Source organism: Pygocentrus nattereri, chromosome 7, assembly GCF_015220715.1.
Source record: "Pygocentrus nattereri isolate fPygNat1 chromosome 7, fPygNat1.pri, whole genome shotgun sequence".
Classification (NCBI taxonomy): Eukaryota; Metazoa; Chordata; class Actinopteri; order Characiformes; family Serrasalmidae; genus Pygocentrus; species Pygocentrus nattereri.
In genome coordinates this window covers 22,037,416-22,048,464 of record NC_051217.1, presented here as the reverse complement: position 1 = coordinate 22,048,464, position 11,049 = coordinate 22,037,416, and the positions used below count along the sequence as shown (strand labels likewise).

Sequence of the window (11,049 nt, the reverse complement as noted above, 5' to 3'; positions counted from 1 at the left end):
GCTTACACCAAACTCAACAGGATAAATATTAGATGTATTGACCATATTTAATGAAATTTGACTTGAGAAAATGCCATTTTTTTGCAGTGTACAATCTCAGAAAAAAAGGTACAACACTGTCACTGGGGCAGTACCCTTTCTGTCACTGTGGTGATAGCCTCAGGGGTACATCTCAGTACCTTTAGTCAGGGAACTGAACCAACATCCACTAAAATTATATTTTCTAAACTGTACTGACTCCACACACCCCGTCTCGCCTCTAGACTTTTTATTGTATTGTTCTGTTTTAAAACACGAGTTTATAAAAAGATACAAATGTCTACTTTTCCACTGGGAAAAACTTATGTAAGGTGCACAGTTGGACCTTAAAACCACTGTTGCACCTTTCAGCGTACACTTACATTGTTTGTACCTTGACGAACGAATCATGTACCTGCATAGTCCCTTTATTTCTAACAGTGTATGGATTTGCTCACTTCCATCAACAGCACTGATTTAATTTAGTCAAGGGCTGATTAGTTGAACTAGATATTGGGTGGTAACCGTAAACACTGGACTTCCTCAAGGAGAGATTTGAAAATGTTTATGGTAAATCACTTTATTTTTTCTATTTACTATCTAATCTTGCTGCTATCCTATACCTTAAACTATCACGTTACACATTCTGTCAAATGGCCTTTGCACAGTACTTCAGTCCCGAGATAAAAGAAACACTTCCAAAGAGATTCTCAAGAGAAGATCATTTTTATTTTATTTTTATTTTTCCAAAATCTGTTATCCCAGACATCAGAAGGAACGATACCTAATGTGCATATCGCTGTTGTCGGAATAAAATCTTGCATTTTCAGTTTTTGACATAGTTTGAAAATGCTGGAAGCTCTTTACACTTAGTGTAAATTTCATGATGAATGGATCAAAAGAAGCAGTCCAAAACGTCTGGCTCCATTGACTTACATTAAAAGTAAAATAGGTTTTTCTGTCTCCTGTAAAATTACCATTTGGGAGATTCAAGGTTTTGATCCGACAGCAATGATATATCACTGAGTCAGATCTGACATTATAAAGCTTGATATTATTCACATAATATCTCCTTTTATGAGGCAATTCTCAAAACATGTGATGTCATTTACAATGCCTATTTTAGCTCCTCTTAAAAAGGATTTAGATGATCTAATCTTTATGATATGCAGTATCGTATGGCACATAGCGAAGAGGGAAAACAATGAATGGAGTTTGATAAAGATAAACGTGTACGTTCCTAGTAGAGACTCTATAGAAGGATCACAGCAGGCTCAAGGCTGAGGAGTGTCTGTGGGCAGCAGAAGAAAAATATATGTAACAAGTTCACCTTTGAGAAATGGCCTGAACACTCGATGTTTTTCCATCCTATCAACAGAGCCGGGCTTTTCTTATTGCATGTAATGTTAGCCGGGTCAACATGTTTCTTCTGTCAAGACATGGTGAGTGAAGTGCCCTGGGAGAACAGAGAATGAAAAACACTCATAACAAAATATTCTGTATGTATTTGATATTGACTGTTTTAGTCGAGCCAGTTTGTAACATGAAATTCACTCAGTCTATTGGGTGATTTGGGAATGTTGTGCTGTGCTGTGCTGTGCTGTGCTGTGTGTGTGTGTGTGTGTGTGTGTGTGTGTGTGTGTGTGTGTATATGTGCTTATGTAGGTTCAAACCGAGTCAAAATACAACTAGATGCTGTCAAGAAGTCTCTCCTGAATTTATTGGCTTCGGCTCAGAACAGAAATTCGCTGACAGCTAATTATCTACTGCTGTAGTTTCACAATAGAGGTGAGCATAAAGCCTATAGATAATGTCAAACACACACACACACACACACTCCTGCTATACACAGACAAATACATCTGCCTTTTGTATCATAATCCACAGACTTTAACATATTTTAAGTGAGTATCGTGCTCTGTGCACAGCTTTACCATTTTTCTTCAGTCAATTTTTCCACGTCTGGTGAAATTTATCCTCAGGCTGCCATCAGCTTCCTCTTTCCAACCGCCTGCAATCAGTCATCCTTATTAAGAGCGAGAGAGGTTGTTTCAAATGGAGGCTTGAACAAAGTACATTCAGGACTCTAAACATGAATGTGAGAAATCATCAGTCAGGTGTTTTTCACCTGCATGCAACAGGAACCAATCAGTCTCTACTGCACTTGAAGTTACAGAAATGTAGTGCATTGAGGAGAGCTGGAAGTTGAGACTATGCTTTAGGCCTAGTGTCCCCCCTACAAGAAAGCAGCCAACTTGGCCAAACACACGTGCCACGGTGAAGTGAGGACCAACATGTAAAAAGACATCCAGGAGTGCTCACTTATAGTTGTTGTTGGAAGAAAACCTTCTATCTCCAAAATGGTAACTTTACAGGAGAAGGGAAAAACCTACTGTACTGTGCAGTCCTCACCCTCAGATCTTTTCTTTTCCCACTTTACTATAATACTTCATACTAATAATGTTTACTATCCAGTGGCGGATACACTGTTGTAAAAAGCGCTATATAAATAAATTTTGCTTGCTTGCTTTTAATGTAAGTCAATGGAACCAGACATTTTTCCAAGTCATTTTGGGCCATTTCTTTTGGTTTGTTTATCATGAAATCTACACACAATGTAAAGGACAACTGGTACTTCCAAATTATTACAAAAAAAACTGAGAAACAGCAAAAATAGAGATACAAGGTTTTCTTCCAACAGCCGTGATATATATATATATATATATATATATAGAGAGAGAGAGAGAGAGAGAGAGAGATATAGATATATATATATATAGATATATAGTTCAGTTATGATAATACAACAGCACCAATGTCTGTCTTAGAGTATCATGAACTGCTTCAGAAATTGCAGATAAACCAAACAAGACTTCGCAAAGAACATGTGCAAACGCAGGGTATATAAACAAAATGGCCAACATAAAAGGTCAAAGGATCAAGAGACCATCTAATATTCTGGAGACAGTGACCTCGCGTGGTGGGGAGGAGAATGGCAGGCAGCAGATGTGACATGGCGCTCTCTGTTTCAGATATCAAGGTCCGGACCCTTTAGCTCAGTTAGACGGAGTAAAATGCCCTGAGAAATGGTTCTCTACCAGGCTGTATCCACTGAAGGCTGCTCTCATTGATGACACCAAAATGAAACCTTGGCACGTTCAGGAAATACATTTTTTCAAGATAATTTTGACCCAGGCCAGTGCATGAAGCTGAGTGAGGATATTCCTGCCTCGATATAACCTTGTCCTGACTCTTGGGCTCGATCAGTGAAACGCTGCTGATAACAGTCTGAACAAAACACATTTTACAGATAATGAGCCACTTGATCTAATACTTGTATACCTCTGCACATTATATATGGGCCATAAACCACTTAATCTAATATCTTTTGCCACTTATTGTAATATCTACTTCGTCCTTTGCACTTAGTGTAACATCTGTATACCTTGTCACTTTTTCTACTTGTGCTTACTGTAATATTCAAATTTTTATCATTCATGTATGCTGTAATATCTGTATAATTTTGTCATTTGTGTTTACCTACTAATATCTGTATGTATTTGTCAGTTGTGTATACAATAGTATACAGTTTTATGTAAAATTTTCAGTCACATCATGTTTCTTAAATGTATATAAATTAACATGTCATTTACAATGAACAGAATTCTGCACATTTTTAATATACAATTACTGTTAATTTGCTGAGCTGAACATATTGGGAAAAGAATATAGCACATTTGATATGTTAGGTTTAATTTTGTTTTTAAGTTCATTATATAAACAGAATGCACGACAGTCTCAGAAATAAAATGCCAAATTTCAGCGTGTTCTCAGTTAGAAAATTAACCAAATGTAATTTGAAGAGGGGTGTATATAACTGTAAGTACTGGCTGGGGTATGAGTAAGTAGACTTTAGTGCTTTAGCTGTTCTTATTGTAAAATAAGCTCCCTGGACAAAAAAAGAAAAAAAAAGTTACCTTGGATGTTTAAGGTGGTAGTAACTTCAGGCTCCTGCATAAGGCACTGCACAAGGTTGATCGGGCTATAAATACATGCGGGGTGTTCGACGAGATTCATTGATTGAGAAGAGTTGGGAAATTGCAGTGAATATCTCATTTGATGTGTGGACAATAGGTCACAACGCAGATGTTAATGATTGGCAAACAGGAGTGACTACATTTGGTCAACACAGACAACACATGTTCTTCACAACCAATTTCTGAAAGAACACCTGCAGGGAACTGCATACCATAACATATATAGAAGAGTGGCACACAAGAGACCTTTATGCACTTCAGCTCACAAAGCTGCTCAATTACAGTGGATGAGGAGACATAAAAACTGGACTGTTCAAGACTAGAAACGTGTTATCTGGTCAGTTGATACTCAGCATCATGATCATCATAGACCTCAGGAAGCCTTCAATGAGGACTGCTTGAAATATGTGGCTCAAGCTGGAGGAGCTCTGTAATGTTTTGGGGTGTTTTTATTATGCAGAAATGCATCCTTTGGTTGAGGAGACTGTAAATGTGAACCACGGTGCCAACATTGAGCTGCCAGACAACCAGGTTTTGCCTTTTGCTCATCACCTTACATTCCTATCTCTGTATTCCAAGATAACAGTTCTCGTGCTCAGAGGTCTGCAAATGTGATTCCTGATTGTCACGATGAACAATCAGGATCATTTATACATCTGGACTGGCAAATCCACAGATTTGAATTCTCTAGAAAATCTGTGGGATTAACTGGAGCAACAAGTAAGACGCCAGGGAAGGCATCCATGAAATCTGGCCAAATTGCACAAGTTCAGGAATGGCTGAACACTGATGTTGCCCAAAACCAGAAGCTTGTCTAGTCCACGCCAAATTGAATCGCAGCTGTTATTCATGCTTGTGGAGAAATGACACACTATTAGGCACATTTAAATTTAATAATTTTGTGTCTGCTGAGCTCATGTACGCTGTGCCCAAATGTAATTACTTACTTTTGTTTTGTGCTGCATTTTACCAGTTGTGCTGATTGTGATATATTTGTCTGTATACGTCTGTGTTTTTCTGACAGTCTTATTCCTTCTCATTCCCATTTTCCTTCCCCAGCCTTCCCTACCCTGGAGGAGTAAAGGCCAGGTCAAGGCCCTGATGAACCAGAGGCCACTGCTGCTTCTCTTTCACATACTGTCTCAACTCTTCCTATCTTGCGCTGTGGCAGTTGTAGGCTTCGTCATTTATTATTCATGGCCTTGAAACTGAATCAGAAATGACTACTCTGGGAGCGAAGCTGAGGGAGTGCGCATGTGGATGCTGGGGAAACAGAGCTATCTGTGGATTTACAAACAAATCAACATGCACTACAGGCCAAGAGTACAGAAGCAAGCAGTGGATTTTTAAAGTCTCAAAAATATTTTACAATCACTCACCTAAATTTCATTAAAGCTTCATTTTATGTTCATATTCTTATTTTTTATTCAGTTTATATTTTTAGTAGACAGGAATGGAAGCCAACAGGTCAGTAAAGGTTAGGCTGTTTACAACTGGCCACCATCCAGAGCAACACAGGATGTTCATCGCAAGTTTCTATATTGTATAAATTTGGAATAATAAAATAAAAATGTATATTTTGGGTTAAAATTTGGAAACAGCTGAAAATTATCCAATCTGGTAGAGGTTTGCATGGGCCTGATTATTAATGCCTCCACCTGCCCAGTTCAACTACTGATCACATCCATCTGTGCCTGCATAAATGAACGTGATTCTTGCTCACTCCCGCTGACAAAACCTAGCACCATTTTTGCCTGCACCCACCTGCTTTACCCACACATTATGCCCACCTGAACCCACACCCCCTACTTTGGGCTGTGCTTGTGGTCTTCCTCCACTTACAGACTAGTGTATTCTGCTCCACTGGTGTAGGACATGCAAACCTCGCAACATGGTAGAACAGCCTCCAGACCCATCGCACCTTGAAACACTTAGAAGCAAAAATATACATTTAAATTTTGCAAAATAAATATAGCTAAATATTTTGTATATATTTAGGCTAATTAATGTCTTGTGAATATGCACAAAGCATCAAAAAATGAGCGTCGCGTCATGTCACTCATGTCATGTCACTGTCAACAGACAGTGGGGCAGCACCTCATCCATGAAAAATAAATGCATAGCTGCTCGGTTTCGCTACTAACGTTGGGCCTCCTTCTCCACTATCTTCCTAGGTTTGCTCTTAAAGGTGTTATTAAGAAAGGTCCTAAGAAAAAGCCTATGTCAGATTCATGCAGTGTGCCGTCTGCTTAAACCACCTTTATGCTCTTGAGTGTTTGTAGACTGAAGAAAAATCCCTAATAAGCCGTGGGCTGGAGGTTGGGGATTAGGCCTTGTGACTGGAACGTCACCAGCTCGATCTTCTGAGCTGACAGTCTGTGACTGAGGTTCCCTTGAGCAAGACACCTAACCCCCAACTGCATCCCGGGTGCTGTGGATAGGGCTGCCCACCCCTGCTGGCAAATGTGCTCACTGCCCCTAGTGTGTGTGTTTGCTAGTATTCATGTGGTGTTTCACTGAACAGATGAGTTACATTGCAGTGGTGAAATTTCCCCGTTGTTTGACTAATAAAGGTCACCTAATCTAATCCAATCGAATAAGAAAACAGTGGTGAATTTCCTCCTAAGAACGGTTGGTAAATGAGGCCTGATATAGTATTACTCCACAAGAAGTCAGCTGAAATTAAACTGAAGGTAAAACAGATGTCGTAACACAGGTTAAAAAGCCAAAACAATTGTCCTGGAAAAGTTATTTACTGCATGCTCTATAGCTAAGATGTTTTTCTCAATGGCAGCTCATTTAATGCCTGTTCGCTTCTCAAAGCAGCCAATAACTGTCCAAGCCTGCTAAACTCAGTCACCCATCACCCACTCAACACCCACCTGCACGAGCCAGCAACCTATTGGCTGTTTACCTGAAATAATTGCAGTACTTCCAAATGAATCCCGTCCACCAATTATTTAGCGCTGGATGTCCAGACCTCTATGATCCAGATTTTTTCAGCCGAGTGAGCTCTCCCACTGGTTAGGACTTTAGGAGCTGGGCTGAAGTTAGATGTGCACAGTCACTACATTTTGCAGAGTCAGTCACTACAGACCTCCAAACTTCATGTGGCCTTCAAATTGGCTCACAAACAGCGTAGAGAGCTTCATGGAATACGTTTCCATGGCCGAGCAGCTGCATCCAAGCTACTACAAATATTGTGATATGTAGAGAAATAGGTAGAATTTTTTTATATTGTGAAAATATAATATTGTGAAAATACTGTGATATATGTTTGTGACTATACCTGCCACTACTAGTCTGTAGACAAAGTATCTATAATACATTTAATTTGGTAATAACATCAGTTTCATCAGTACGTTTACAGAGCATTGAAGATGAAACCAAATCATTAAATCTCTGCCCACTTAAAGTAGGTTTTAAACCCCTCTCGACCTTGTTTTACCCCAAACCCACCTCCCCAGCTCATGCAAACAGTCCTCCTTGTCCTTGTTAGAAATATCACAGATTAAATCGGCGCTCAGATGCTGCCTCCCAGGCTAGCACACATTTCCATCAGACGCCATCTAGGGCTAGATTTTATCTATCTCCTCCGGAGATAAGGACAAACACTCACACTGCTCACACACTACTGTATCCATATCACACACACACACACACACACACACACACACACACAACTCTATCTCTATCTGTATCTTGTCTGCTTCTGTATTCTTTACAGTAGTTTGCAATGTGACATACTTCACTCCATGTCTGTAGATAACAGTGAGTCATACAGTGTCAGAAACCCAAAGTGAGTGGGTCCATTAGAGATACTGAACAGTTCCACACAGTTTGAGCGAATATAGTTTGGGCTGTCTGGGCAGAGATGGTTTGGTCAGAGACCGTCTGGGCAGATACAGTCTGGGCAGAGACGGTTTGGGCAGAGACAGTCTGGGCAGAGACAGTTTGGCAGATATAGGCATATATAGGTATATAGATTGAAGGCTAGTGCAGGTGGGTGTTGAGTGGGTGATGGGTGACTGAGTCTAGCAGGCTTGGACAGTTATAGTCTGGGCAGAGACAGTCTGGACAGATACAGCTTGGGTAGAGACGTTTTGGGCAGAGACAGTTTGGGCAGATACAGTCTGGGAATATACAGTCTGGACAGATACAGTCTGGACACATACAGTTTGGGCAGAGACAGTTTAGGCAGAGACAGTCTGGGCAAATATGGTTTGGGCAGAAATGGTTTGGGCAGAGACAGTCTAGGCAGAGACAGTCTGGGCAGAGACGGTTTGGGCAGATACAGTCTGGGAAGACACAGTTTGGGAAGATACAGTTTGGGCAGAGACGGTTTAGGCAGAGACAGTCTGGGCAGATACAGTTGGGCAGATACAGTCTGGGCAGATACAGTTTGGACAGATACAGTTTTGGCAGATACGGTTTGGACAGATACAGTTTTGGCAGATACGGTTTGGACAGATACAGTCTGGGAAGATATAGTTTGGGCAGAGATGGTTTGGGCAGAGACATTCTGGGCAGATACAGTCTGGGCAGATGCAGTCTGGCAAGATACAGTTTGGGCAGAGACAGTCTGGGCAGAGACAGTCTCAGCAGAGACGGTTTGGGCAGAGACAGTCTGGGCAGATACAGTTTGGTCAGAGACGGTTTGGGCAGTTACAGTTTGGGCACAGACAGTCTGGACAGATACAGACTGGGCAGAGACAGTCTGGGCAGAGAGGTTTTTGGCAGATACAGTTTGGGTAGATATAGTTTGGGCAGAGACAGTCTGGCCAGATACAGTTTGGGCAGATACAGTTTGGACAGAGACAGTTTGGGCAGAGAAAGTCTGGGCAAATACGGTTTGGGCAGAAATGGTTTGGGCAGAGACAGTCTGGGCAGATACAGTCTGGGCAGATACTGTCTGGACAGAGACAGTTTGGGCAGAGACATCTGGGCAAATATGGTTTGGGCAGAAATGGTTTGGGCAGAGACAGTCTGGGCAGAGATGGTTTGGGCAGAGACAGTCTGGCCAGATACAGTTTGGACAGAGACAGTTTGGGCAGATAGAGTCGGGACAGATACAGTCTGGACAGATACAGTTTGGGCAGAGACAGTTTAGGCAGAGACAGTCTGGGCAGATATAGTTTGGGCAGAGACAGTCTGGCCAGATACAGTTTGGGCAGATACAGTTTGGACAGAGACAGTTTGGGCAGAGAAAGTCTGGGCAAATACGGTTTGGGCAGAAATGGTTTGGGCAGAGACAGTCTGGGCAGATACAGTCTGGGCAGATACTGTCTGGACAGAGACAGTTTGGGCAGAGACATCTGGGCAAATATGGTTTGGGCAGAAATGGTTTGGGCAGAGACAGTCTGGGCAGAGATGGTTTGGGCAGAGACAGTCTGGGCAGATACAGTTTGGACATAGACAGTTTGGGCAGATAGAGTCTGGACAGATACAGTCTGGACAGATACAGTTTGGGCAGAGACAGTTTAGGTAGAGACAGTCTGGGCAGAAATGGTTTGGGCAGAGACAGTCTGGGCAGATACAGTCTGGGCAGATACCATCTGGACAGAGAGAGTTTGGGCAGAGACAGTCTGGGCAAATATGGTTTGGGCAGAGACAGTCTGGGTAGAGACAGTTTGGGCAGATACAATCTGGGCAGAAGCCGTTTGGGCAGATACAATTTGGGCAGAGACAGTCTGGGCAGAGATGGTTTGGGCAGAGACAGTCTGGGCAGAGACAGTCTGGGCAGAAATGGTTTGGGCAGAGATGGTTTGGGCAGAGACAGTCTGGGCAGAGACAGTCTGGGCAGAGACAGTTTGAGCAGAGACAGTCTGGGCAGAGATGGTCTGGGCAGAGACAGTCTGGGCAGGGATGGTTTGGGCAGAGACAGTCTGGGCAGAGACAGTTTGGGCAGAGACAGTTTGAGCAGAGACAGTCTGGGCAGAGACAGTTTGAGCAGAGACAGTCTGGGCAGAGACAGTCTGGCCAGATACAGTTTGGGCAGATACAGTTTGGACAGAGACAGTTTGGGCAGAGAAAGTCTGGGCAAATACGGTTTGGGCAGAAATGGTTTGGGCAGAGACAGTCTGGGCAGAGATGGTTTGGGCAGAGACAGTCTGGCCAGATACAGTTTGGACAGAGACAGTTTGGGCAGATAGAGTCTGGACAGATACAGTTTGGGCAGAGACAGTTTAGGCAGAGACAGTCTGGGCAGAAATGGTTTGGGCAGAGACAGTCTGGGCACATACAGTCTGGGCAGATACAATCTGGACAGAGAGAGTTTGGGCAGAGACAGTCTGGGCAGACATGGTTTGGGCAGAGTCAGTCTGGGCAGAGATGGTTTGGGCAGAGACAGTCTGGGCAGAGATGGTTTGGGCAAAGACAGTCTGGGCAGAGACAGTTTGGGCAGAGACAGTCTGGGCAGAGACAATTTGGGCAGAGACAGTCTGGGTAGAGATGGTTTGGGCAGAGACAGTCTGGGCAGAGATGGTTTGGGCAGAGACAGTCTGGGCAGAGATGGTTGGGCAGAGACAGTCTGGGCAGAGACAATTTGGGCAGAGACAGTCTGGGTAGAGATGGTTTGGGCAGAGACAGTCTGGGCAGAGACAGTCTGGGCAGAGAGGGTTTGGGCAGAGACAGTCTGGGCAGAGATGGTTTGGGCAGAGACAGTCTGGGCAGAGACAGTTTGGGCAGAGACAGTCTGGGCAGAGACAGTTTGAGCAGAGACAGTCTGGGCAGAGATGGTTTGGGCAGAGACAGTCTGGGCAGAGACAGTTTGGGCACACTTGTTGCATTGATTTACTACATGTGAATAAGTTAACACACCATTTATACACTTGTGCGCATTTTAACTCATTAAATGACCAGAATTTTAATACACAGTTTATAACCTAAGAATAGCTCAACCAGTTTACACGGGAATCCCTGTTGTTACTGAATAAGGAGCCTTACTATGTAATACGCCTGAGATTTTAAGGGGTTAAAACACAACTACTGTGGT

The 11,049-nt window shown here is 42.7% G+C and overlaps 1 protein-coding gene across 1 annotated transcript in view; it reads right to left on the bottom strand.

Annotated features, from left to right (window-relative positions):
- Window positions 1-8,106: 8,106 nt before the first annotated feature.
- Window positions 8,107-11,049, bottom strand: part of LOC119263721 (adhesive plaque matrix protein-like) — a 12,078-nt gene continuing 9,135 nt past the window's right edge. Inside the window, exons 2-6 of the mRNA XM_037540205.1 lie at window positions 9,458-10,850; window positions 9,084-9,341; window positions 8,725-8,967; window positions 8,440-8,637; window positions 8,107-8,353 (exon numbers count right to left, since the gene is read on the bottom strand). Coding sequence (XP_037396102.1) covers window positions 8,107-8,353; window positions 8,440-8,637; window positions 8,725-8,967; window positions 9,084-9,341; window positions 9,458-10,850 — 2,339 coding nt within the window. The remainder of the gene's footprint in view (window positions 8,354-8,439; window positions 8,638-8,724; window positions 8,968-9,083; window positions 9,342-9,457; window positions 10,851-11,049) is intronic.